This window comes from Primulina tabacum, chromosome 11, assembly GCF_025594145.1.
Source record: "Primulina tabacum isolate GXHZ01 chromosome 11, ASM2559414v2, whole genome shotgun sequence".
Lineage (NCBI taxonomy): Eukaryota > Viridiplantae > Streptophyta > Magnoliopsida > Lamiales > Gesneriaceae > Primulina > Primulina tabacum.
This window is the reverse complement of record NC_134560.1, coordinates 9,535,884-9,562,810: the sequence shown is the minus strand read 5'-3', so window position 1 is coordinate 9,562,810 and position 26,927 is coordinate 9,535,884. Positions and strand designations below refer to the sequence as shown.

Sequence of the window (26,927 nt, the reverse complement as noted above, 5' to 3'; positions counted from 1 at the left end):
AACCTGAAATCTCATCTGGGAAGACATCAGCAAACTCACACACCACTGGCAAATCCGCCAATGATGGACTCGATTTCTGTAAATCAACTGAATAGACAAGGAATCCCTCCGCTCCTTTCTGCAACAATCGAGTCATAGACAATACGGATATCAAAGCAATTCTAGATCGAGAACCCTTACTGTAAAATTTCCACTCGTCAGCCATATCCGGTCTGAATCTCACAATCTTGTGGAAACAATCAACAGTAGCTCTGTACTTGGTCAACATATCGATACCGATAATACAGTCAAAATCAGACAACCCAAGCACAATACAGTCTAACTCAATATCATGTCCATCATACTGTAGCATACAATGTTTCACAGACTTCACTGATATCAAACATGTCCCCAAAGGAGAAGAGACAGACATTACAGCAGATAATGACTCAATAGGCAAAGAATGCATCAATGCAAATCGTTCAGATATGAATGTATGCGATGCACCAGTATCTATCAATACATATGTAGGATAACCAGAAATGAAACAGTTACCTGCAACAACATCATCTGGTGCGTCCTGATCTTGTTCTTCAGTCAAGGCGAACACTCTGGCTTGCTGTCTGGGAGGCTGGCTCACTGTCTGGCTACTTCCTGGCCTCTGCTGTGACTGAGCTGGTGCTGGCTGGAATGAATGAACAGCAGCTGATCGTCTATCAGTCTGTGCCGCTGATCCAGATGATTCGGCACCCTGTGATATCTGAGAATCTCTCTGGGGACAAACTCTAGCAAAATGTCCCTGCTGTCTACAGAGACGGCAACTGCCAAACACTCCTCGGCACTGCTCTGTGGCATGTTTCCCTCCACAAGTGCTGCAGTAGGCTCCTGTATAACTCTGGCCCTGACCGGTCTGTTTCGAGCCACTAGAACTGGATGAACTGCTTCCAGATCTCTTAAACTGCTTCCCTTTGGCTTTCAGGAAATCTTTCTTTCCACCACTGCTGCTGCCACTCTCAAACCAAGGAGGTGGTTGCTATGGTCTCGGTGCTGGAGGCACAAACGAATCTCTCTTATGTCTCATCAGACCGGCTTTAGCTCCTTTAGCTCTATTTAAGGCATCAGTAAAATTGTTCGGTCGCCCCGTATTCACCAATGTAAATATTTCAGGATTTAGGCCTTTAATGAACTGATCCGCAACAGCTTCGTCGTTTTCAGCCACATGTGGAGCAAATCTCAACAAGGTAGAGAACTTGGCCACATACTCTTCGATGTTCAGCTGACCATGTCTCAAATTTGCAAACTTTGCTCCCTTGTCCTTTCTATACGACATTGGAAAGAATCTCTGATAAAATTCGGTTCTAAAGACATTCCAGGTAATAGTCGTACCTCGATGCTCCAATGCTCTCTTCGTCGTAATCCACCAGTTCTTTGCGACGTCATGCAATTGGTGCCCAATCAGTTTCACTCTCCGCTCATCGGTGTAATCCAAGGACTCAAACAGCATCTCAATGTCTTCTAGCCAACTCTCACAATCCACTGAAGTCTCAGTACCCTTCAGAGTCAGTGGATGGAACGACTGAAATCTCTTCAGTAATGTTTCCGTCGGTGTTGGTGTCACATCCATTGGAGGATTCGAAGTGCTACCCTGGTCTGGTATTCTTCAAGGAGGCATATCTGATTACCAAAAGAGTTAGCAACCAAATAAAACAAATCTGTTTCAGTCCTCCTCCGATCATCTTACTGCTGATCAAGAATCGGTTCTGATTCATTCTCAATAACACATGTTTCCAAATCAAGTCAGATAAATAGATAAACATGCATTATAAAGCAATAGAACATGCTAGCAATCAAAAGCAGGAAAGAAAACTCAATCTACCCTGCTCCCTAGCTTCTATCTCAATCTAAAGGATCTATCGCTCTGATACCACCTGTTGTGGGGACCCGGACGCTAATTCATTTCTTAATCGTCTGTGGGAATAATTAAATCAATTATAATAAACAGGGTGTAAATTTTTTTTTTTTAACATACAAGTGTCAAATGCGGAACGTAATTGAATTCATTCGAATATATACATCGAAAACAAAGTACAAGTCTTGTACCATATACAGTCATTTAAAACTAAGGTTTAACGACTACATATCAAGTGTTCAAACCCTATCTAAAATCCAAGTCCGTAGTCTCCACTCTAATCATGACCTCTCTTTATCTCCTCGACCATGATCCTGTCCCACCTGTTGTCATGCACACATACAAACACGACAACAGCCGGATAACTCCGGTGAGAAATACATCACAGTATAAATCAACGACACATGCAATCATATAATCAATATAAAGCATGAGACATATATCAGTAATATGTATCAAATCTGAAAACATAATTCAATATAAATCTGTTAATCAACTCCTGACTCCATATCTCAGACTAGACTCACTCCTAGTCTAGGGATCTCGGTTTCCAGACGTTGGCATATGATCGAGCAAAACTTGCACAGTGAATAATCCCAAAATTTATTTTATAAATGAAAGCTCGATTTAAATATCGCAAGTGCACGATAGTCAAGTTATAATAAACGTAAGTGAATACGAGTATCGTTCCACAAGGACTGCGTTACAATATTTTTATTTTCAAGTAAAATTTCTTTAGCAACGATAAAATGAGTTGATGATTAAACTAATGTAAATTAAACAACTAAAATAATTAAAATGCAAAGAAAACGTACTCAAGAACGCAATGATTAATTTGGATTAAATCAAATGAGAAATGAATTTGTTGGGAATTAGCAGTTCACCTACCACTCGTGTTTAAATAATCACACTCGACTTTTACTCGTGCGTTCGACGGAATTCCCTAGACTAATTAATATACTCTGTCGAGCTATATTAATACTAATAAAAAACATGCAGTACTCAAGTGTCCTCAAATATTTAACAGTTCAAGATTGCATTACATTCTATGGAATCCACTAGCTTTCATTCGGGTGAACTATCACTATCGACACGTACCCAATTTCGTATATCTACTAAAATTGTAAATCCGTGGTTTATACTATTTGATCGTATTGTTAACTATTCTATCGAACTCATCAACAACATGAAATAATCAAAGGAAGTTAGCTAGGCTTTGATTGAAACAAAAAATAACAATAGCATAAACAAATCACTAATAAAAACGTCGAGAAATAATGTTAAACACCGAGTACGGGGTAGGATCCCCTCAAATCCCAACAAATCTAGAGTTTAGCTACTGAAATTCATGATAAAAACCAACAATCAATGTAAGAAATAAAATACTGAATAATGAAAATACTAAAGATGACGATGGATGACGGCCACGACGCGTGAAAATCTCGAGGTCTTCGAAATATCCTTTGCTCCTAGCCTCCTCTCCAAGAAAAATGATGAAAAGTCTGATAAAGTGTGTCAAAAACGGCTGATCTCGTGTGTTAGGTCTTGGTGTAGGATAGAGTCCCTCAAAATTTGGAAACAAATCTTTCTCAATCTCGCTTCTCGCTAGGGCGGTATATTTTGACCGCCCTAGCGAGAGGTCCTCGAATAAGCTTCCTCGAGCATGTCCCTGGTTTCGCTGGGCGGTCACTTTTGACCGCCCTAGCGAGACACTTGCGCAAAACAATCCTCGGCCAGACCACAATGCTCGCTGGGGCGGTCACTTTTGACCGCCCTAGCGAGACCTCTTCGATATTATGCCAAATTTTCTCCCACTTTTTGGTTCAATTCCTACAAAATAACCACAGAATACACGAGATTAGTCAAATGCTCAATAATGCTAAAAAAAATGCAAAATTCAACTAAAACAACCTAATATGATGCATGAACGCGACTCAAAACCAACACTAAAAACACGTAAAAACGAGTCCTATCAACCCCCTTATACTAACCTTTTGCTCGCCCTCGAGCAAAATAGGTTAAAGCACGAGATTCTAAACAAACAAAACAAACACAAAATACTCAAACAGGAAATAACCAACACAAGTAAATGTCAATGGTGAGTTAACAACTGTTATGCTCATGCCTCAGTGAACTTTCCCACATACAAATTATAATCAAGTCAAATCACAAACGAATACTCATTCTCATCTACACATAAATCTCGACACTAATTTGAACGTGTGTGTGTGTCATGATGGGTCTAGTCATTCGTACTTCAAATAGATCAATCATCCGATCATGCGAGTCACTCAATTAGCACTTCAATACAAGTCTCACTAGCATGCACCCCCGTGTCCATTTATCACTAACCATAATTTGAACTTTATTCGATTCTTAAGTGCAGAGAAGGGTGTCGAAAAGAAGGAAAATAAGCTCAAGTGACTAACAGTCGGGAGTACACCGATCATTTTCATTGTGCAATCGTCAAGACTTTTCGTCTGACTTTCCTCGTCTCCTTACATCTCCACTTTTTAGCCTAGGAATAGAATTTCATTCCTTTTATTTCGGCTCCCCCTCACCTTACATCTCCACCATTTTTTTTCTCTTTTTTTTTTGAATGCACAATTTTCACACATGTACTCCCTAGGCTAAGAATATATAACTTTGGATTACAGCTGGTTAGGGGTATGATATTTTTATTCAGTGCATTGAAAAAGGGGTATATGTAAAGTTCAAGGCAAATCACATGTTCTCATTCAAGGTCCCAATTAGTGACTTATTTTCACGTGTTTACATGCTAAATCAACTCATAAATGATGCCTTTCAAGTTAACCACACAAAACCTTCAGATTTCACCATTATTCCTACAAAATTCTAGTCCCCACACATATGTGCTCAAAAAGTTCAACTTTGTGCCAAAATTCATGCTTTAACAATCAAGAGTACCATTCATGAGGTGACCCAATCAATACTTTTGTATACTATCAATTCAACATCATCATTGGCTCATACACTATGTCTTCTCACCATAAACGACACCAAATAAAAGAAATGCAACAATTTAAAACCAATTAACTAAGCAAACATAACAATCTACCCCCCTCATACTAGAGTTGTGCAATGCCCTCAGTGCACAAAACGAAACAAACACTAAAAACATAAAAAAAACTCATGAATTTAAATGCAAAGATAGAATATGCAAAATAAAAAGAAAGGGGAAACAGTAAACTCCCCTAATCAGAAATCGTCCTCCTCCTCATTCTCAGGCGGTGGGACTCCCTCTTCAGCCGCTGGGGGCATAGCATAATGGTATTGAAACTGGAAAGGTGGCGGGTATGCTGGTGTAGGTGGCCGTCCGGAGAAGAAAATCTTGTAGCCTAAGTGCTTCCTTGTGGAGGGTATGGACCAAGATGGAGTCTTTACCCTGAAAAATCACCAAATAAAACGGATTTAGCACAAAAGATGGAGGGGGCGCCGAAATTTGGAGAGGAAAAGAGAAGAGGAATGTTTTTATAATCTGAGCGACTCGCTAGGGCGGTCAATTGTGTCCGCCCTAGCGAGGGGTTCTCGCCGACAAAATTTTTATGATCTGCGCGACTCGCTAGGGCGGTCAAAACTGACCGCCCGAGCGAGAAGTTTTCGGAAAAAATTTTTTTGTTAATCTGTGCGACTCGCTAGGGCGGTCAAAGTTGACCGCCCGAGCGAGAAGTTTTCGGGGAGAAAAATTTATAATCTGCGCGACTCGCTAGGGCGGTATATTTTGCAAAAGAAGTGTTCGGGAAAAAAATTTGAATGCAATGCCATGCAACTACCTAAATGCAAATGATGCGATTAATAACTAAAAAAAAAACTATAATCAAAATCGAAATAAGGAGTAGAAGTAGTTCTCAATTTATAGTCTAGAGCTCGACTCTTCACCCATGTCCTCAATGACTGTCATGGAGCCGAGTGACTCCAATTTGTGGCTCAATTGTGCCACCGATATAGTGCTTCAACCTTTGAGCGTTCACAGTAAATGTCCCTTCCTTGCCATCATACAACACCACTGCACCCGATGGGAACACCTTGGCTATAGCGAATGGTCCTGACCACCTTGACTTTAGCTTGCCCGGAAAGAGTCGTAAGCGAGAATTGTATACCAACACCGCTTCACCCACTTTGAATTCCCTTCTTATAATGTGTTTGTCATGGGCTCGTTTGGTGCGTTCCTTGTAAGATAGTGCAAGATCATAGGCTCTTCCCCGAAACTCATCTAACTGATTCAACTGCAGCAATCGTTTTTCACCTGCAAGAGCAAAATCAAAGTTTAGTGCTTTGGTCGCCCAATATGCTCTATGCTCTAATTCGACTGGTAGATGACATGCTTTACCAAAAAGCAAACTATATGGTGTAGTGCCTATAGGTGTTTTAAAAGCAGTACGATACGCCCACAAAGCATCATCTAACCGAATGGACCAGTCCTTCCTATTCACATTAACCGTCTTCTCTAAAATCCTCTTAATTTCTCGATTGGATACTTCAACTTGTCCACTAGTTTGGGGATGGTATGGAGTGGAAACCTTGTGGGTGACACCATATTTGCCCAACAGTTTATCAAAAATTTTGTTGCAAAAGTGGGTGCCACCATCACTTATGATTGCACGTAGTGCACCAAATCGATTAAAAATATGTTTCTTCAAAAATTTTAACACCACTTGTGCATCATTATTGGCACAAGCCTCTGCCTCCACCCATTTAGATACATACTCCACTGCCACCAGAATAAATTTCTTTGCAAAAGACGCAGGAAAAGGACCCATAAAATCAATCCCCCACACATCAAATATTTCACACTCAATAATGTTATTTAAAGGCATCTCATGACGGTTGGAAATATTACCTGTGCGTTGGCATCTATCACAATTGAGAACATACAAACGAGCATCCTTAAAAAGAGTTGGCCAATAGAAGCCACATTCAAGTACCTTAGATGCCGTCCGTATGGGTCCAAAGTGACCACCTACCTCACGGTCATGACAATGGTTCAGAATTTGATTGGTTTCCTCCTCCGCCACACATCTTCTTATCATGGAGTCTGCAAACATCTTAAACAAGAACGGTTCCTCCCAAAAATAATATTTCACGTCTGAAAAGAATTTCTTTCTTTGGTGAAACAATAAATTAGGGGGAGGTGTGCCAGTGACAAGAAAATTTGCAAAATCGGCATACCAAGGGTACGCATTTACCTCAAGCAATTGTTCATCAGGAAACCAGTCATCTATATCATCGTCATTGCCCTTAATTCTAACATGCTCAAGCCTAGACATGTAGTCAGCAACTACATTTTCCACACCCTTTTTATCTCGAATTTCGAGATCAAATTCTTGCAATAATAAAATCCACCTAATTAACCTAGGTTTCGCATCTTTCTTAGCAAGCAAGTATTTTAGGGCAGAATGATCTGTATACACAGTTGCTTTAGACAGAACAAGGTATGAATGAAATTTGTCGAAAGCAAATACTATAGCAAGCAATTCCTTTTCAGTAGTAGCGTAATTCAATTGAGCATCATTTAAAGTCTTACTTGCATAGTAGATGGTATGAAATACCTTGTTCTTCCTTTGACCCAGCACCGCACCAATAGCTGTATCACTAGCATCGCACATCACCTCAAACGGTAGCTCCCAATCAGGGGCAGTCAGAACAGGTGCTGTCACCAAGCTTTCCTTGAGTATCTCGAATGCATGCAGACAAGTAGAATCAAAATTAAATTCAGAATCTTTCATCAACAAATAGGATAAAGGTTTAGCAATTTTGGAAAAATCTTTAATGAAACGCCTATAAAAACCAGCATGCCCTAGGAAACTTCTAACTCCTTTTATTGATGAAGGTGGGGGTAAGTTTTTGATTACTTCTACCTTGGCTTTTTCAACCTCAATTCCATTCTCCGAAACCTTGTGTCCTAACACAATCCCCTCTTGAACCATAAAATGACACTTCTCCCAATTCAACACCAAATTGCTCTCCTCACATCTAACTAACACCAAGTTCAAATTCTCTAAACATTCATTAAATGAGGAGCCAAAAATAGAGAGAAGTCATCCATAAAGATTTCAAGGAAATTTTCAGTCATGTCATGAAAGATAGCGGTCATGCATCTTTGAAATGTTGCAGGTGCATTGCATAAACCAAATGGCATACGCCTAAACGCAAAAGTACCATAAGGGCAAGTGAAAGTAGTTTTCTCTTGGTCCTCAGGTGCAATTGTGATTTGATTGTATCCCGAGTATCCATCTAAAAAGCAATAAAATTCATGACCTGCTAATCGTTCAATCATTTGATCGATAAATGGCAAGGGAAAGTGATCTTTACGGGTTGCATCATTCAATTTCCTATAATCTATGCATACACGCCAACCCGTAACAGTTCTAGTGGGAATCAACTCATTTTTTTCATTAGTAATAACAGTAATCCCACCCTTTTTAGGCACACATTGTACAGGACTTACCCACGCACTATCAGAGATAGGATAGATAATACCTGCATCCAGAAGTTTAATTGTTTCAGCTTTTACTACCTCTTGCATCTTTGGATTGAGTCTCCTTTGTGGTTGTGCTAGAGGTGAGTATTTATCTTCTATCAGAATTTTGTGCATGCAGATCGAAGGACTTATCCCTTTTATGTCCGAAACCTTCCAAGCGAACGCTCCTTTATGCTCCTTGAGGACTCCCAAGAGCTTACTCTCCATATCATCTGTCAAAGAAGAGGAAATAATAACAGGCAATTTATTATTTTCTCCTAGATATACGTACTTGAGATGTGGAGGTAATGGTTTGAGCTCCAAAGTAGGTGGCTCCTCTAGGCTTGACTTTTGAGGCATTAAATCTTTTCTGTCTCCCAATTCCTCTAGTCTAAGCCTCACTTGCTTTCTCCAAGGTGGAATGGCATTCAAATGAGCTACCATCTCCATCTTTTCCTCGTCTAGCTCGTCCTCCTGCTTTTCAGTAGTGAGAGTGGCCTCCAATGGTTCTTTCAATCCATCCTGCACAAAATCACAAACAAGCGAATCCAAGACATCAATACGAAAGCAACTATCATTGTGCATTGTGTGCTTGAGAGTATTGAAAACATCAAAAATAATTTCTTCTTCTCCAACTCTCAGTCTCAATTTCCCTTCCTCAACATCAATCAGTGCTTTCCCTGTAGCCAGAAACGGTCTCCCTAGGATTAAAGGCATCTCTAAATCTTCCTCCATGTCAAGTACCACAAAGTCTGCAGGAAAAATAAACTTATCCACTTTCACCAGAACATCTTCGATAATCCCACGTGGATACTTGAAAGATCTGTCAGCCAGCTGCAACGACATCCTAGTTGGCTTGGGTTCACCTAATCCCAGTCTCCTAAACACAGAAAAAGGCATCAGATTAATACTCGCACCAAGATCACATAGAGCTTTATGAAAATTAATGTCACCAATAATGCAAGGTATCGAGAAACTCCCTGGATCTTTTTGCTTCGGAGGCATCTTGTTTTGAACTAAAGCGGAGCAATTTTCGGTCAAATTCACCGTCATATGATCTTCTAGCTTCTGCTTATTTGCTAAGATATCTTTCAAGAATTTTGCATAACTTGGCATATTCAATAAAGCATCAGCAAAAGGAATGTTAATATGCAATTTTTTAAATATCTCAAGAAATTTACCAAATTGTGCATCTAATTTAGCTTTCTTCATTGCTGCAGGAAAAGGTGGAGGGATAACAATTTTATTCTGTGCAATAGGTGTAGATGTAGAGTTAGAAGACTTACCTCCTCGATTTTTCACCTCATCCTCACCGTGCTTGGTCTTCTCCTCATTAGACCCGAGTGTTTTTCCACTACGCAATTCCACTGCCTTCACATGTTCTCTTGGGTTAGTTTCCGTGTTGCTTGGTAAAGTTCCTTGCTCCCTATTAGCAATCAACTTAGCCAATTGTCCAATTTGATTCTCTAACCCCTTTATGGATGCATCTTGGTTCTGAAATCTCGTCTCTGTTGCAGAAATAAATTTAGTCATCATTTGCTCTAAATCGGACTTCTCCTCCCGAGACGGTTCTGGCTTGAATCCTTGGTGCATCACATATGGTGGACCTCTTTGTTGGCGATGTTGGTTGTTTTGACCTCCCCATGAAAAGTTTGGGTGATTCCTCCATCCCGGATTATATGTGTTCGAGTAAGGGTCATTTATAGGACGGTTCTGGAATCCCACTTGTTTTACCGGTGCTCCCTCAGGCACATAGAATGGATTGCCATCTTGGCAATCCTGCACATCATGCTCACCCCCACACTTATCAACGAAAATTTCTTGCAGACGCATAGCCGACCCACTCATGCTCATCCCATCAATCTTTCTATTCAAAGCCTCTAACTGTGCTGAAACCGCCGACAAATCATTAACTTGATTAACTCCAGCACCTCGTCTCTGCCTATCAGACTGAGGATGATAGCTACTAGCAGCCATCTTCTCCAATAACTCATATCCTTCCTCCGCCGTCTTTCTCAGTAAGTTACCACAGGCAGCAGCATCTATCATAGTACGGTTAGGAGTAAGCAGACCGTAGTAGAAAGTTTGAACAACTAACCCAAGAGGCAGCTCATGGTGTGGACATCTCCTCAACAAGTCCTTGTAGCGCTCCCATGCCTCGTAAAGTGACTCTTGCTCATATTGAGCAAAATTAGTAATGTCGGCTCTGAGCTTCATAGTCTTCGACGGAGGAAAGTACTTGATCAGGAACGCCTTTGCCATATCTTCCCATGTAGTAATAGACCCTACATGCAAACAGTTTAACCACGACTTAGCTTTATCTCTCAGTGAAAATGGAAATAAACGCAAACGAACAGCGTCATCAGACACGCCATTAAACTTAAAAGTATCACAAATTTCAAGAAAGTCAGCTATATGAGAATTAGGGTCGTCAAGTGCACTTCCCCCAAATTGGACAGTGTTCTGAATCATCTGAATGATAGCTGGCTTGATCTCAAACTGATTAGCTCGGATGACTGGTCTTACGATGCTTGGACGTGCTCCATCAAGAGACGGCTGTGCATAATCCAACATCGGTATACGCCTTGGCTCCTCTCTTTGTTGATCGCCTTCCATTCTTTCCTTCGCTCTTTGCTGCTGTAGTCAACGTCTAGCTGTGCGTTCGATCTCGGGGTCAAAAGGCTCAAGCTTAAACTCGAGTGATCTTCGCATGCACCACAAGAAAAATCTGCAAACAATGAGAGTATCAAATAACAATAAAATAAATAATACTAAAGAATTTAAATGAAAAATAAAAAATTGTGAATCAACAGTCCAAGGCAACGGCGCCAAAAACTTGATCGAGCAAAACTTGCACAGTGAATAATCCTAAAATTTATTTATAAATGAAAGCTCGATTTAAATATCGCAAGTGCACGATAGTCAAGTTATAATAAACGTAAGTGAATACGAGTATCGTTCCACAAGGACTGCGTTACACTATTTTTATTTTCAAGTAAAATTTCTTTAGCAACGATAAAATGAGTTGATGATTAAACTAAAGTAAATTAAACAACTAAAATAATTAAAATGCAAAGAAAACGTACTCAAGAACGCAATGATTAATTTGGATTAAATCAAATGAGAAATGAATTTGTTGGGAATTAGCAGTTCACCTACCACTCGTGTTTAAATAATCACACTCGATTTTTACTCGTGCGTTCGACGGAATTCCCTAGACTAATTAATATACTCTGTCGAGCTATATTAATACTAATAAAAAACATGCAGTACTCAAGTGTCCTCAAATATTTAACAGTTCAAGATTGCATTACATTCTATGGAATCCACTAGCTTTCATTCGGGTGAACTATCACTATCGACACGTACCCAATTCCGTATATCTACTAAAATTGTAAATCCGTGGTTTATACTATTTGATCGTATTGTTAACTATTCTATCGAACTCATCAACAACATGAAATAATCAAAGGAAGTTAGCTAGGCTTCGATTGAAACAAGAAATAACAATAGCATAAACAAATCACTAATAAAAACGTCGAGAAATAATGTTAAACACCGAGTACGGGGTAGGATCCCCTCAAATCCCAACAAATCTAGAGTTTAGCTACTGAAATTCATGATAAAAACCAACAATCAATGTAAGAAATAAAATACTGAATAATGAAAATACTAAAGATGACGATGGATGACGGCCACGACGCGTGGAAATCTCGAGGTCTTCGAAATCTCCTTTGCTCCTAGCCTCCTCTCCAAGAAAAATGATGAAAAATCTGATAAAGTGTGTCAAAAACGGCTGATCTCGTGTGTTAGGTCTTGGTGTAGGATAGAGTCCCTCAAAATTTGGAAACAAATCTTTCTCAATCTCGCTTCTCGCTAGGGCGGTATATTTTGACCGCCCTAGCGAGAGGTCCTCGAATAAGCTTCCTCGAGCATGTCCCTGGTTTCGCTGGGGCGGTCACTTTTGACCGCCCTAGCGAGACCTCTTCGATATTATGCCAAAGTTTCTCCCACTTTTTGGTTCAATTCCTACAAAATAACCAAAGAATACACGAGATTAGTCAAATGCTCAATAATGCTAAAAAAATGCAAAATTCAACTAAAACAACCTAATATGATGCATGAACGCGACTCAAAACCAACACTAAAAACACGTAAAAACGAGTCCTATCAGCATACTATATCGAATCTCAGTAATAGAAGTAAATCCACCTCTAATCAAACATCGATATAAACCAAACATCCAGTGTCTTGACCTATCCGTCAAAGACTTTGGCACCTCCGCCAATCACTATCCTGTGACAATGTGCAATGGGCCAGTGACGATTCCATCACCATTTGACCCTTCTGTCACAAGACCAATCATCTAATACATGCTTCCTATAAATCAATAGAACAAGCATATTAATCCAAATCAATGTACACAATAACAATCAGTATGTGGTTTAGGGAAACTCAAGTATTTCACACTCAAGTCATTCTCCCGGATCGACATTGACTTATACCTTTCTTTAATAGCAGTTCTGACAACGTTCAAGTCTGGAATTCGAAGTCTGTCAATACTCAATCTGGCAATGAAAATATCAAGGAATACAATATCAATATACTGCTCAAATCAATACCGAATCTGATCAATCTAAATCTAACTCAAAATCAACGGCATAACGGAACAATTTAAATATCCCCGTCAATACAATATCAACAGATATCAATTACCACAACTCATAATCGATACAACACAAATCTGATATCAATCTCAATCAAATCAACTCTGAAAATAATAACAATTCCATATTGTATCTGTTCTTCAATCCGGTTTCGATTATACGATGTCTAACATGTCGAGAACACCATATATGAATCATATCCAATTCTGGCAATATCATAATTTCAAGACATATCAAAACTTTGTAAAACTTACATTCAGTCGTAGCCTACGTCGATAGGAACACAGTACTGAAGTCGGATTGAAGTTTAGACGGTTGGATCGTTCCCAAATCAAATTTCAATGTCAAAAACTAACTTTCCCTCAAAGCTCTCGGTTTCTTCGTTCTGGAATTCTAAAATGAAGGAGAGGAAAGAATTTCACACATTATATTGCATGGTGAGGGCAAGTGGCTTAATCTATGCACTGCACGTCTCGCGTATATGCGCGACATCAACCGGCGCATATGCGCGAGACCTACTGGTCTCGGCAATGATCTTCTCGGCAGTTCGCGCATATGCGCGCACCTCTTCCGCGCATATGCGCGAGGTACTTCACAACTCTTGGGCACCCTCGCGCACATGCGCGGATACACGTCGCGCATATGCGCGAGGTTCTCTGCCAGCCTCGCGCATATGCGCCCTGTCCGGTCGTGCATATGCGCGAGGTGTTCTGTCCTCGCACATATTTCGATCTTTTTTTCGGCTATCCCGGTCTGATCTGTTCCGTCTATAACCACATCAATTTGTCAACAAATCATATCAGATTACAGAAATCAAAATCTCGGGCATTACAAAAATACACAAAAACACAAGCATGACATGATTTTAGCTAATCAGAGTTTACCCCGAAGAACCAGATTCACACAAGACAGATTGTGATTGGAAACAGGTCTTCGAATAAACTGATTGGGATTTCAAACTACATTTATAAGGTTAGATGGGAATGGGATTTAAGCTTAGACATGGGAGCTAGGAACCAAACACAGACTTTGGAGTCGATTGCAGAGCATCTTTATCGAAGATCAATAGCTCTGATCAAACACTTCTGGATGAAATCTTGATCCCATAGTCGGCTTATCCTATCAGCGGTGAAATAACGAAGTGAAAAGATGATAGTAATGTAATGCAAGCAACAACGTAAATTAAAGAGGTCATTTCTCCAAGTTGTGATACCTGTCTCGGTAATAGTTCGGGCGCACGAGAAGCCTCAGCAGGTTAATCATCTGCGCTATCTTTCATGCCAATTTGATTCGTTATATGAGCTTATAAGTGAATTATAATGTGATGTGAGTTGTATGTTAAGATGAAACTCAAAATTATCAGTTAAGGTTTTGGTTAATGAACTTTAATGTATCTGATAAGTTGTGGGCTTTTATGTGTAGAGACGAAAGTATAACTTCTGTTTTTTAGATTGGTTAATACATAAATAACATAAATTAATGATTGACATTACTTATATAACGGTCATAATCCCTGGATCGCGTGGTATATTCTTAACACTTGATGTGATTCGTGTGAATTGGGTGAGCTGGGTCGGGGCAATTCACTAAATCGGATAAGAGTTTTATTTCGGGAAAATGAGCAAGAGATATATCTTGATGACTATGGCTTCAACCGTAACCTGCAAACAAACAAGAAAATGAACTCGTGAATGGGCGTCGAAGGGGTTTCCGGCAGTAGCCACTCCGATACTTAAGTCATCAGATGAAGATAAAGGGATAAAATGTCTATATGAGTGAATATACGTGAGTGCCAAAAGCTTAGAATCAATGAAAAATGCCTCCCCTCTTATGTAAAACATACATGCTATTTATAGGAAGAAGATCTCATAATTACCTTGTTTTCAGTGCCCACTTACTAATTATGACAAGATGGCTGCTCATACCCTATTTCTGACAACTTTTCTGACATGCCATACCTCTGTAAGATAGAGTATCACATATTTACGCACTTGAGTGCAGTGCTATTTTCGAGGTGACAGGGGTAAAAAGCCTCCCGGGAACTTGTACGAGAGCCCGGGCTTCTGGCAACTCGAGGAGAATATATCCTCGGCATTCACCTGTCTGGCCTCTGATGAACTCTTCCTGCAGATTTCCCCTGATTTGGACTATTAATTTAATATCTCGGGTCATCCATTACTCGGGCTCTCATGGGGGTATCACCACCCTTCGCTTAAATAGTCAGGCTAGAGTCTTATTCGCTGTCCCGATCAGCCAGGCTTGGACTTCTACTAGAGAGATATTTAATTCTGGATTATAAAAGCATCGGAGATTCATGCCTCTCAGACATGAGATAAGGTGTCGGGGCTTCATATCTCCCAAACTTTAGAATAAGATGATGGGGCCTCATGTCTACCGAGCTCTAGAATAAGATGTCGGGGCCTCATGTCTCCCGGACTTGAGAATAAGATGTCGGGGCCTCATGTCTCCCGGGCTCTAGAATAAGATGTTGGGGCCTCATGTCTCCCGAACTTTAGAATATTTTTGTCGTTTAGTATTCTCGGGTAGTAGGGTGATGTTATGATGACGTGTGCCCTGAAATTTGAACGATCTGAAACGTTTCGAATTCCGAGAATGTGAACAGTCTGATACACCTCGATTTTCGTGTATGTCTTTTCATCTACCCGCACAATTTTCAAGATGCATCCTTGTCATCCGATTCGTCTTTAGATCAACGGTTGAGATCATTCTCCTTCACCTACATAAAACAACACACCCTCTCTATTTGTCAATTTTAAAAATTCAAAATTTCTCCCCAACCTTCCTTCAATTCTCCGATGTGCTGCGCTCCTACGTGTTAGAGCAGGTGCCCGCCAAGCCAACTTGTGGCTCGAGCTTCATTGACTCTAATGTAAAACAATCTTTATTTTAATAATATTTTATGATTTTATTCAATTATGGCGTTATACTTTATCTGTATATCCATGCAAGCTGCATAGATAAAGTCCTTGAATATACAATAGCTACCATGAGGTCTGTGTCGCAATGTAAGATCATGAAACTCATTAGGAAGTGTACCGTATATTCTAAACAGGTTCCTAGTCGATTCAGCCGCCTAAAACGAGGATAAAGATCGCTCGAGCTCGAGACTAGCATCTGTGATGTAAACGCCATGTTTCATTGGCAAGGGCATGGAGATGTCCATTCACACAGATGGGTGATCATGTGATGATGCACTGAACAACCCTATCCTCGGACTGTTCAAGTGGTTCTCACTTATCGAGTAGAATAGTTCGCAGTTATGGTTGTACACCATTAGTCCTTTGACCCGGGATAATGTAGGGGCTATACGTACTAGCATGAACTTTGATCCGTTTACCGACTCCATTGAGGGTCATCAGGTGGCGAGGTTGGGTGTAGTTTCGAAATACGTAGGAACAAATGCATTGTAGTCGGGGATTCATCGTTCGGATACGGGTGAAGATATCATATGTGATCTGATGAGTTAATAGTGCAAGGAGTCTCTGGCCAGAGCAAGAACTGTGCTTTAGGGAAAGATGTTTTCTTAGTTGCACATACCATGCAACTATTAGTACTCAAATATAAATCGCATCGTTATCGAATTCATATGCAATTCTCGATATACTAATGGTTGCAGATTCGATTGGGATATATGTGTTGAAGGGACCGTACTATATGCTAACCATGACTAAAGGTTCTTGCATGCATTATCGGTGATACCTAGGGGATCATGGGGCGATGCTACTAGACGCTCTTACCATGATCCGATGGGTGCAATCAGAAATGAGTTCTGACATTCTTGATCAAAGAGTTGATGAAAAGAATAGGGCTAACTAGGGTAAGCCTGAATAAGAATAAATGTTATTCAGAATCACTTGGAGATGTGAACCCACGGCTAGCTGTATCCCTGAACCATTGAGGGTCACACAAGTATCGGATTCTGTGTTCCCATCGAGATAGTCAAATTTCAAGGAGTTGGAATTTGGCGACTATGGTTTGATGGAGATCAAACAGGAAGCTTATAAAGGAATTTATAAACTAATTTCATACGATGGAAGAAATGGAAGTTAGCACGATTGCTAAATAAGGAAGAAGAGTGGAACCGCCTGTTTTGTGAAGGAGTTCACTAAAACTGGTAGCTGCCTAATATGTTAAGTTAAAATTTTGATCTTCGAAATTTTCAATTTTCATTATATGAACAAGATTTGTATCCTTGATACATCGGGGCTCTCGGATCGTCGATCGAGGTTATAATGAGTTCGAAAGCATTTTTTTTAGTGAATTTGGAATTTACTAATTAAATGATTGTGCTAGTAGTTGTGACTACTAACATACACAAATTCCCATGAATATTCTAGAGGAGTCTAGAATTAAATTAACTAAGTAGTTAGTTTATAAATTAAATAATAGTTATTTAATTTAATATACATATACATGTATATATTTTATATGGTGATATAAAATATGTGTATATGATATTATTATGTCATGTATTATTAATTGTTAATAAATACATTATATATTAATTATATGAGAGTTTAAATATAATGAAATTAACAAGTCCTTGTGGGAGAGGGACTCTTAATTAGATTAGGAGTCTCACTCTATAAATACACCATTAGGGTTTATTGTTAGATGATGAAAAATTTTTCACACAAAACACATGAAAAATTCCTTCTTTTCTCTCTTGAAACCCACGGCCAACCTCTTGAAATTTGGTGGAAAATTTTGGCCACAAAAGCAAATGGGATTTGCTTAATTGTTGATTAAAAAGCAATAATTAATTGTTAATTATTGGTTAATAATCAATTCATGACTTAGAATCATGGAAGTCTCGGCCACTTGCAAATTTACAAGGAAAATATTCGGCCTTTTGGTTTCTTCGCCGTTTCACCGTTTCGTCCCCGGATTTTGAAAATTCGGAGGCTACAGTCTCAATACACAAATCGCTTGTGATTTCTTGTACAATCCAAGCGAGGAACAAAGTTTCGATCGTGGACCTAATTAGGCGATCAAATTTGAAGAGTCGTTCGTAGGGATTTACAAGAAGGGCTATATCCGTTTAAAAATCGGAATAGTTTAGAGTCCAAGCGTTAAGAACGCAAATGTATAATTATAAACAACTTATCAATGGTTTTAAACACACGACACCCAAGAACAAAATTTTTAAACTTCCCCTGCGTCTTGGGTGCGAGAAGTCGATGTCCCAACACTACGTTCCGGTTATTTACAATCAGCAAATTCTTCGTTCAATAAATCTTCGTAAGTTCTCCTTCCCCCTTTATTTTCCAGAAATGTCGAATTCTACATCTTCCACCTCAGAAGCAAATGCGCGAGGCCCGTCTAGCTACGAGTCTACCGCGATGCGCTTGGACTCTCCCCTTTCTCCTCTCCCACAACACTTTTCCACACAATCTTCTTTAAAACCCAAAACTCTGAAACAAAAACCTTCTTTTTCTGGCCCTTCCTGAGCTCTGAAAAAGGGCAAGGGTAAGGCCAAAGCATGGGCTTCGGGCCCTCCTCCTTCTGAGACTCTGGGAGTTCCTTGGTTTGCTTCAATGAGCAGCACGACGAGGAACTTAGGTCTCTTGGCTCTATCCCCTCTTCTTTTCCCATCTTAATTCTCGGTCTTTCTGATAGGGCTGACCACCCTCCGCCTGGTTTCATTACTTTCTTTTGGGATCAAGTTATGAATGGATTTAGACTCCCCATTCCTTCTTTTTATATCGAGGTCGCCAAATTCTTTGGTGTACCGATTAACCAACTTCATCCCAACTCTTTCCGGATTATGGTCTCGGCCTATATCCTTTACAAAATGCACGACCTTCTCATTAATCCTCTTGTTCTTCACTATTTTTTCATTTGTCGGCTGGGAGATAATGCTTTCTCCCTATCTGCCCAGCTCAAATCTCGATTTTTTGATGATATCTCTTCTTCCCAGAATGGATGAAAAGGACGCTTTTTCTTTATACAACTCTCGGCTCCCCTTCCTTATCAGACCGGGTTTCTTCCATCTCTTCCTTCACAACCCTCTCTCCCTAAATCTTATAAATTCGAGGAACCTTATACCCGAAGCCAAGAGCTGGTGGAAGATCAAAAAATTTCTTCTTCTACCCTCATTTTTGAGGATAATTTGATAACTTAAGGGTTGAGTGCCTGGGTAGAAGACCCAATTTACCGGGTGATAGAAGAAGTTGCTGCTCAACCCGGTAAATTTTTATTCTTGAACTTTTTTCTTTTTTATTATATACTTGATTTTCAATAACTCTACTTTTTTCTTCCTTTGTTTCCGATAGATAAATCCAAAATGCAAGAGGCATTCGCCAAGAAATGGGCGGCTGAGAAGGCAGTCAAGGAAAAGAAGCTTGCAGCCCGGAGAGCGGCTGCCGAGAAAAAAAAAATGGCCGAGGACGGGGCGGCCAGACTGATGAGCTCCACCCGGACAGAAGATCCGAAGGATGGGGAAATGGTTCGGGCTGAATCCACGGAGGATTCAGCGGACCACGTTCCTCTTATCCACGGGAAAAGAAAAACGGTGGAAAACACAGAGATGATTACCCTTGAGGGTAATAAAAGTGGAAACCAAGGCACTTCCCGGACTACTCAATCCACTCCTCCTCCCCGGAACCAACCTCTCACCGGGCCCCAAAATTCTGGCTCATCAGGAGCCCGCAACAGCATTTTCCTGGAAAGTGCTCTTCCCATGGGCCTCAAACTTTTAAAAGATATGCTCTTTCAAGACGAAGAGGCTTATCTGAAAGGCCCCCGCACTTCCCCCAAACTCTTTGAGGGTTCTAAACAGATTATTTCCGTAAGTCTACTTCCCGAGCTCCTTTTCTCTTTTTTCTTTTTTCTTTTTACTAACCTTTTGCTGAACAGGGTGTTCAAATGCTGATATCGAATTTTGAAGAAGTAGCTGTGGTGGCTACAAGAGAAAGTGGTCGAGCTCGAGCCACAAGATTCACGGGCAACTCCAAGGAGAGCTATCCCGGGTTCGATCCATTCACGAAGAAGAAGTGGCCAGTCTTCGCAGTGCTTTGGATAAAGCCAATCAGCCACTTAAAACAATTCAAGCGGATCTAGCTAAGGCCCAAGATGATGCTGCCAAGGGCCTTGTTCGGGTGGAAACACTCCAAAGGCGTATCTCTTCTATAGAGTCAGAGAATCATTATTTGTGCGAGGAGAAAAGAGAGACAACACTCCCGGACGATGGCTACTGTGGGGCCCCGTGCTCTTGATTAACGTTAAATGACCAAACAACAGGATTCATTAATGTAAACAGTGAAAGCGATTAAAAATTTTTCTTTTGGGCCAATAGAAATTTCGGCATGACCTCGAGTGTCTGAATGGTCCTCTCTGACTGACCATCTGTCTGTGGGTCATATGTAGTGCTCATTGCCAACTTTGAACCCAATGTTGATTGCAAACTGCCCCAAAACTTCGAAGCAAACCTGGGATCACGATCCGATACTATGGTTACAAGCACACCATGCAATCTCACTACATGATCAATGAACATTTTTGCCATTTTCTTATAAGTACAAGTACGATCATAAGGAATAAAACGGGTTAATTTAGACAATCTATACACAATCACCCAATTCGCATCATAGCCACGATTAGAACGAGGTAGTCGTGTCACAAAATTCATAGCAATGTGCTCCCAATTCCACTGTGGGACTTCAAGACTATGTAACATACCACCAGGTCTCATTCTCTTAGCCTTAACCTGTTGGCAAGTCAAAAATTTAGCCACAAAGTCAAAAATCTCTTTCTTCATACCTTCCCACCATTAATGGGATTTCAAGATATGATACATATTTTTGACTCTAGGATGAACACTATGTCAACTACAATGAGCTTCTCGAAGTATAACTTCTTTTAAGTCCATCAAATTTGGAACCACAAGTCTACCATTATAGCGCAGACATCCATCTGAAGCAACACTGAACTTGTCTGATTGACCTGTCTGAGTCAATTCTTTCAACCTATGAACATTAGATCAGTTATCTATGCTGGTTTGATTTTAGAAACAATATGTGGTTCAACTCGAATAGCTGAAACTATAAACTAATCGCCCCTAGACTGGTAAGTCCATCCTGAAGTTCCCAAATGCTCATGAACTTTTGAATTAGTCAAAGATGCCAACATTTTAGGCTGAACATTTCTGCTCAGAGCATCTGCAACTTGATTCATTCGCCTTGGTTGGTACTGAATCTCATAATCAAAGTTTTTAAGTAATTCCAACCACCAACGTTGTCTCATATTCAAGTCGGACTGTGTGAAGAGATACTTCAGACTCTTGTGATAAGAATAAATCACAAATTGTTCTCCGTACAGATAATGACGCCATATTTTCAATGCAAACACAATGACAGCTAACTTCAAATCATGAACTGAATATTGAGTCTCATGTGGCTTCAACTGACGAGATGCATACGCAATCATCGCCCATTTTGCATCAAAACACAACCCATTCCATTTAGAGAAGCATCTGTACAGACAAAAAATCCACTTGAGCCTGAAGGCAAAGCTAGCACCGGAGCTGTGGTCAACTTTTCTTTCAAACTCCGGAAGTTAGACTCACATTCCGCAGTCCACAAAAAACATCTTCTTTCTGTGTCAATTGGGTCATAGGCCTAGCTATTCTAGAAAATCCCTCATTGAAACACCTATAATACACAGCTAATCCCAAAAAGCTTTGAATTTCAGACACATTTGTTGGTTTAGGACAGTTGATAACAGCTTTAACTTTACTATGATCAACAGATTCTCCTTGTGAAGATATAACATAGCCTAAAAATAAATCAATATCCAACCAGAACTCGCACTTAGAAAATTTGGCATACAATTATGCTTCTCAGAATGTTTGGAAAACTAATTTCAAATGTTTTTCGTGCTCTTTCTTTGACTTGGAATAAATCAAGATGTCATCAATAAAGACGATAACAAATTTATCTATGAATTTTCGGAATACACGATTCATTAAATCCATAAAAACTGCTGGAGCATTAGTCAAACCAAACGGCACGACTAGGAATTCATATTTTCAATAACGTGTCCGAAATTCTGTCTTAGGAACATCTTCCTCTCGGACTCTAAGCTGATGGTATTCGGAACAAAGATCAATCTTGAAATACACAGAAGTACCCTGCAACTGATCAAACAAGTCATCAATATGCGGCAGATGATACTTATTCTTCACAGTAGCCCGGTTCAACTGTCGATAATCGACGCACATTCTCATCATTCCGTCTTTCTTCTTTGCAAACAATACTGAAGCTCCCCAAGGTGACATATTGGGTCTGATATAGCCTTTTTCCAGTAAATCCTGAAGCTGTTCTTTGATTTCTTTCAACTCTGTCGGAGCTAAACGATATGGTGCTCTAGAAATAGGATTTGTCTCTGGCATCAATTCAGTGCTAAGATCTATTTTCCTTCGAGACGGAAAGCCTGGAATCTCATCAGGAAATACATCAGGAAAATCCTTGACAATAGGAATGTCGGAAACTTTCAATCGTTCTTCTTGTGTCGCGTCGAGAGCATAAATCATAAATCATTCATTACCTATTGACAACAATCTGAACATTTCCATTGCCGATACTAACAGAATGCGAGACTGTAAATCATAACTGTAGAAGTTCCATTTAGTGTCATAATACGGTCTAAATCTGACAATTCCATGGAAACAATCCACAGTAGCTCGATAATTCGTCAATATATCCATACTGAGGATACAATCGAAATCAGACATAGCTAACTTGATTCAAATCTAATCCCACAATTTAGGACTATTTCACGAGACATCAAGTATACACCGGCAGGAATAGCCACAGACACATTATCCAACAACGGAATAGTAGCAATCTCATGCTCATCAACAAATGCAGCAGATAAAAATGAATGAGATGCTCTAGTGTCTATCAATATACGTGCATGAAAATCAAAAACATATGAAATACTTGCAATTACTCCTCTTGGTGCATCCTGAGCCTGATCCTAAGTCAATGCATGTACTCGAGCCTGCTGCGGCACTGAAAATTGTTGCTGAGGAGGACCTCTAGGTGGTGGATAACCGGACTGCTGAAATGACTGTGCATGAGCATATGGCCTGAAAGCTGATCCGCGGAGAATCTGTCCAGACTGTTGTGGCTGAAATTGCAGTATTTATGCATTGGGGCATACTTTGGCATAATGTCCAACTTGACCACAAACATAACAAGACCCCTGAACTCGTACATACTATGTACTGAAATGTCTTCCATCACATCAGTCACAGTACACAACATTCGATGACCCAGATGTACTGCCCTCTCTAGTACTACCTGAACTGGAGGAGCTAGATTGTGATTTCTTCTTAAATTGTTTGCCTCTTGCCTTGAATCTTTGTTGTTTCGGTTGCTGGGATGACTTTAGAGGCTGATAAGGAGGTAAACCCTTTGGAATCGGTAGATTACTTCCAGTTCCTGAGAAATAGAGGCTATAACTGTAACTGGCTGTGGTTCTCCCATGAGCAAACTAACCTCTATCTTTGCCATCTCTACTACTTGAACATAGGTATTAGGCGATCCAGTCATCACCAAAGTATGACTAGTCCTTTGTAGTCCATGCAAGAAACGTGAAATTTTGGACTGATCAATTTTTGCAACATATGGAACATATGGCAAAAAAGTAGAAAACTGAGAAGCATATTCAACCACTGTTTTATTGCCCTGCACCAACTGGTTAAACTCTTCCTCCTTGGCATAATAATACGAAGATGGTGCATATTCCTGTGTAAACTGAGCACGGAATACTTCCCAAGTAATGATTTTTCCAAATGCTTTAAGTGCTTCCTCTGCAGCTTCCCACAAAAGTTGTGTTCGGTCTTTTAATTGATAGGTGGTCAGCTTCAGTCTGACACTTTGAGAATATTCGAGCAAATTGAATAGATGGTTTATACTTTTCAACCATCCTGCTGCTTTTTCGCCACTTTCATTGCCAAAGAATTTTGGAGGACGTAATTCTTGGAATTGAGATATTATTAACTGCATCCCTCCAACTTTCTGAGTCAACTGTTCTACCTCTTGGTTCACTTCTTCTTCCACATTTCTAGCGACCTGGGCTGCAGAACGACCACGTCTACTCCTGACAATATCCTCAAGTCCTCTGACATTTTGTGCTTCTGACTCCTGTACAATTTCTTTTTCCTTTTTGCCTTTGCCTCCAGGTGCCATTCTATAACACACAAGGATTTAATACCAAGACAAAATAAGTTAATAAGTACGAAATAATTACTGAAAATCTGAAACTTAGTCTAGTAGATATTTTTTAAACTAAGTTCAAAGTCTAGTCAACTAGTAGTGCTAACTCAGGAAATTTTAAATAATCATAGCACATAATTCAAACAAGATCAAATAGTCAAACACATATGCAATCATTTTATTTGTGTCTAGACTCAAATGCCCTAGACTCTAATTCGAGCATATTCCAGTTACGCTCTAATACCAACTGTGGGGACCTGCGCTCCTGATTAACATTTAATGACCAAACAATAGGATTCGTTAATGTAAACAGCGAAAGCTATTAAAAAAATTTTCTTTTGGGTCAATAGAAATTTCGGCATGACCTCCCCATAAGTAGGACATCCCAAAAATTTTCAAACAACACAAACAATATTTATACACTCGAAATAAAGTCATAACATAAATTCACCAACCTACAGTCGCGCTGGCCAGGATTATACATGCAGAGCCGACAAGGCTCGAGCACACAAAAACAATCCAAAATATCGTAAAAGTAACACTACAACTACACAGGGCATCCCCTGGCAAATATATAACTCGATAAGATAATACATACATATATTTACGTATATAGCTGGGAACTTTCAACAATAATCCAACTACTGGGCACCGCTACCTGACACTCCACCAGACGCGTCAAATCCTCCTGGATAATCTGCTATGGCATAAAAAACAACCACAGCATAAACAGAAAATAAGGGTCAGGCCCCAGTACGACGAACTAGTAAAATTATGAAAAATATAACTGAAATGAAATAAAATCAAGTAAAATGCAATGAAATGTAATGCAATGTGTGTCGGTAACAACGAAATAACGGATACCAAAACGGAGTCCAAATGAAATTCATCAGCAACATGAACAGTGGCCACCTGTGCCAGGAATGCAGCAACGAAACGTCAAGTTGCCGCTTATCCATACACGTAGCATCGAGGGTCCGGTAGCGACCCAGTCAGTCCTCGTGTAGTCATCAGGAGTGTGCTAATCATATCACTCTCTCCATCGATGAGATGTCAAGAGTGATCTAATCTTATCACTCACTCCATAGATGATGACTCAACAGCTCAACAGATCAATAATGATAGCAATCAACGGAGTCAAGGCTCGAAATATTATGCTCTAATAGTATCAATTCAAATAAATGAATGAATGCAATCATGTTATTCACATAAGCACATAAAGCACGCCACAACTTATTACAAAATATTTCACATCATTATAAACGCCATAATAAAACAGTTCATGCATACTTCAACTAAACACCTAATTTGCCACTGAAAAATCTTAAGGATTTCTCGAAGAAGCCGATCATGTGGCAAATAATGAATTTCATATCAAGTTCCATTTATTTTTCCAATATTTTACAATTTAGCCTAAAATTCCAAATCCTTAATTTAGGCTTTAAAATTTCTAAAACTCATCGCAAAGTCAAATATATCGATTTATTTAACTTAAATATCTCAATATTGGACAATTTGGAATTTTGAAAATTCAATCATATCGAATCTGAAATTTTCGATATTTGCTAGGAATTCCCAAAAATTATCATTTTCTATTTTTAATGTTATAAACCATCCCAATACGATTTAACAATTCAAAAATCATAAATTCCCAAATAATTAAATCTGAATTTTCGAATTTAATTCAACTACATTCCGAAAATCTTATAGATACCTCTATTCGTCTCAATCTTGTACCTACAATCAACAATATAATAAATATCAATTTTTGGAATTCAAATGAATCAAAATACCCAAATTCGAAACCCTAAAATCTGAATTTTTACCTCAAACACTTCAAATTTCGAGTACAACTATACAATCAGTTGTCCAAGATCTAAAGAACACAAAATCGAGGCGAAGAGCAAAAATTCGAGCGAACCACGACCGAAGGGTTCGAATAGGGTTGTGGAAAAACCTTGCAAAATGGGTATCAATTGATAGCCCTTGTCGAGAGCTTTCCAAATATGTATTTACTTTAATTTTTGGGCACGCGTAGCAGCCACAATCGATGAACGAAGCTTCGAAATTTTCTTGAAGCTTTTGGAAGGAAATTACAGTCGGATACGGATGATGAAGATAACATTATTGTTATTATTTTATTTTTATTTTTAACTTAATTATTAAAACTGGGCTGGGCTTGGGGAATTTGTTTGGGCTTTTGAGAAATGGGCTCTCACAGCTGTTGAAGCTGCCCTGTCTGCTGTTGAGTATAATAAGAGCAAGTGGCATGCCTCCTTCCTCCAGTCTCCGGAATTCAAGAAGGCCGTTGAATATAGGGTCTATTCTTTCTTCCGGATCAGCTTCGATAAGTGCCAAGAGCAGTTCGAAGAAGCCGAGCTGATTTAAAGATATAAGGAAGAGTTTCCTGATTTTGAACGAGCCATAGCATCCCTTCCCAAGGATGCCGAAGAGGAGAAGGAGGATCCCCAAGAGAAAGAGCAGTCGGGGTTAAGCCCAATGATGTAGAATAAGATTGTAATTTTTTATCTTTCCTTCAATTTCCTTGATTGTAATTTTGGCCTTTGGACTTTGTTATTAATAAAATTTGCTTATATGAAATAATCTTGCCCCTTAACAGCCTTGATTTTTATAAACTGAAAATGTTT

General features: G+C 39.6%; 1 protein-coding gene, 1 long non-coding RNA gene and 1 other non-coding gene across 3 annotated transcripts; 1 reads left to right on the top strand and 2 right to left on the bottom strand.

Annotated features, from left to right (window-relative positions):
• Positions 1-3,139: 3,139 nt before the first annotated feature.
• LOC142518914 (uncharacterized) lies at positions 3,140-10,953 on the bottom strand. Its single transcript, XM_075621773.1, has 2 exons — positions 10,468-10,953; positions 3,140-3,718 (listed from the first exon to the last, which is right to left on the bottom strand). The coding sequence occupies exons 1-2, from the start codon at positions 10,941-10,943 to the stop codon at positions 3,712-3,714; spliced, it is 483 nt and encodes a 160-aa protein (XP_075477888.1). The 5' UTR covers positions 10,944-10,953; the 3' UTR covers positions 3,140-3,711.
• On the top strand, positions 10,477-10,583 carry LOC142519945 (small nucleolar RNA R71). The gene has a single exon (XR_012813830.1). It is a non-coding gene; the product is annotated as a small nucleolar RNA R71 (small nucleolar RNA).
• Positions 10,954-23,872: 12,919 nt separating the features above from the next.
• On the bottom strand, positions 23,873-25,531 carry LOC142518796 (uncharacterized). Its single transcript, XR_012813652.1, has 2 exons — positions 24,888-25,531; positions 23,873-24,857 (listed from the first exon to the last, which is right to left on the bottom strand). It is a non-coding gene; the product is annotated as an uncharacterized LOC142518796 (long non-coding RNA).
• Positions 25,532-26,927: the final 1,396 nt, after the last annotated feature.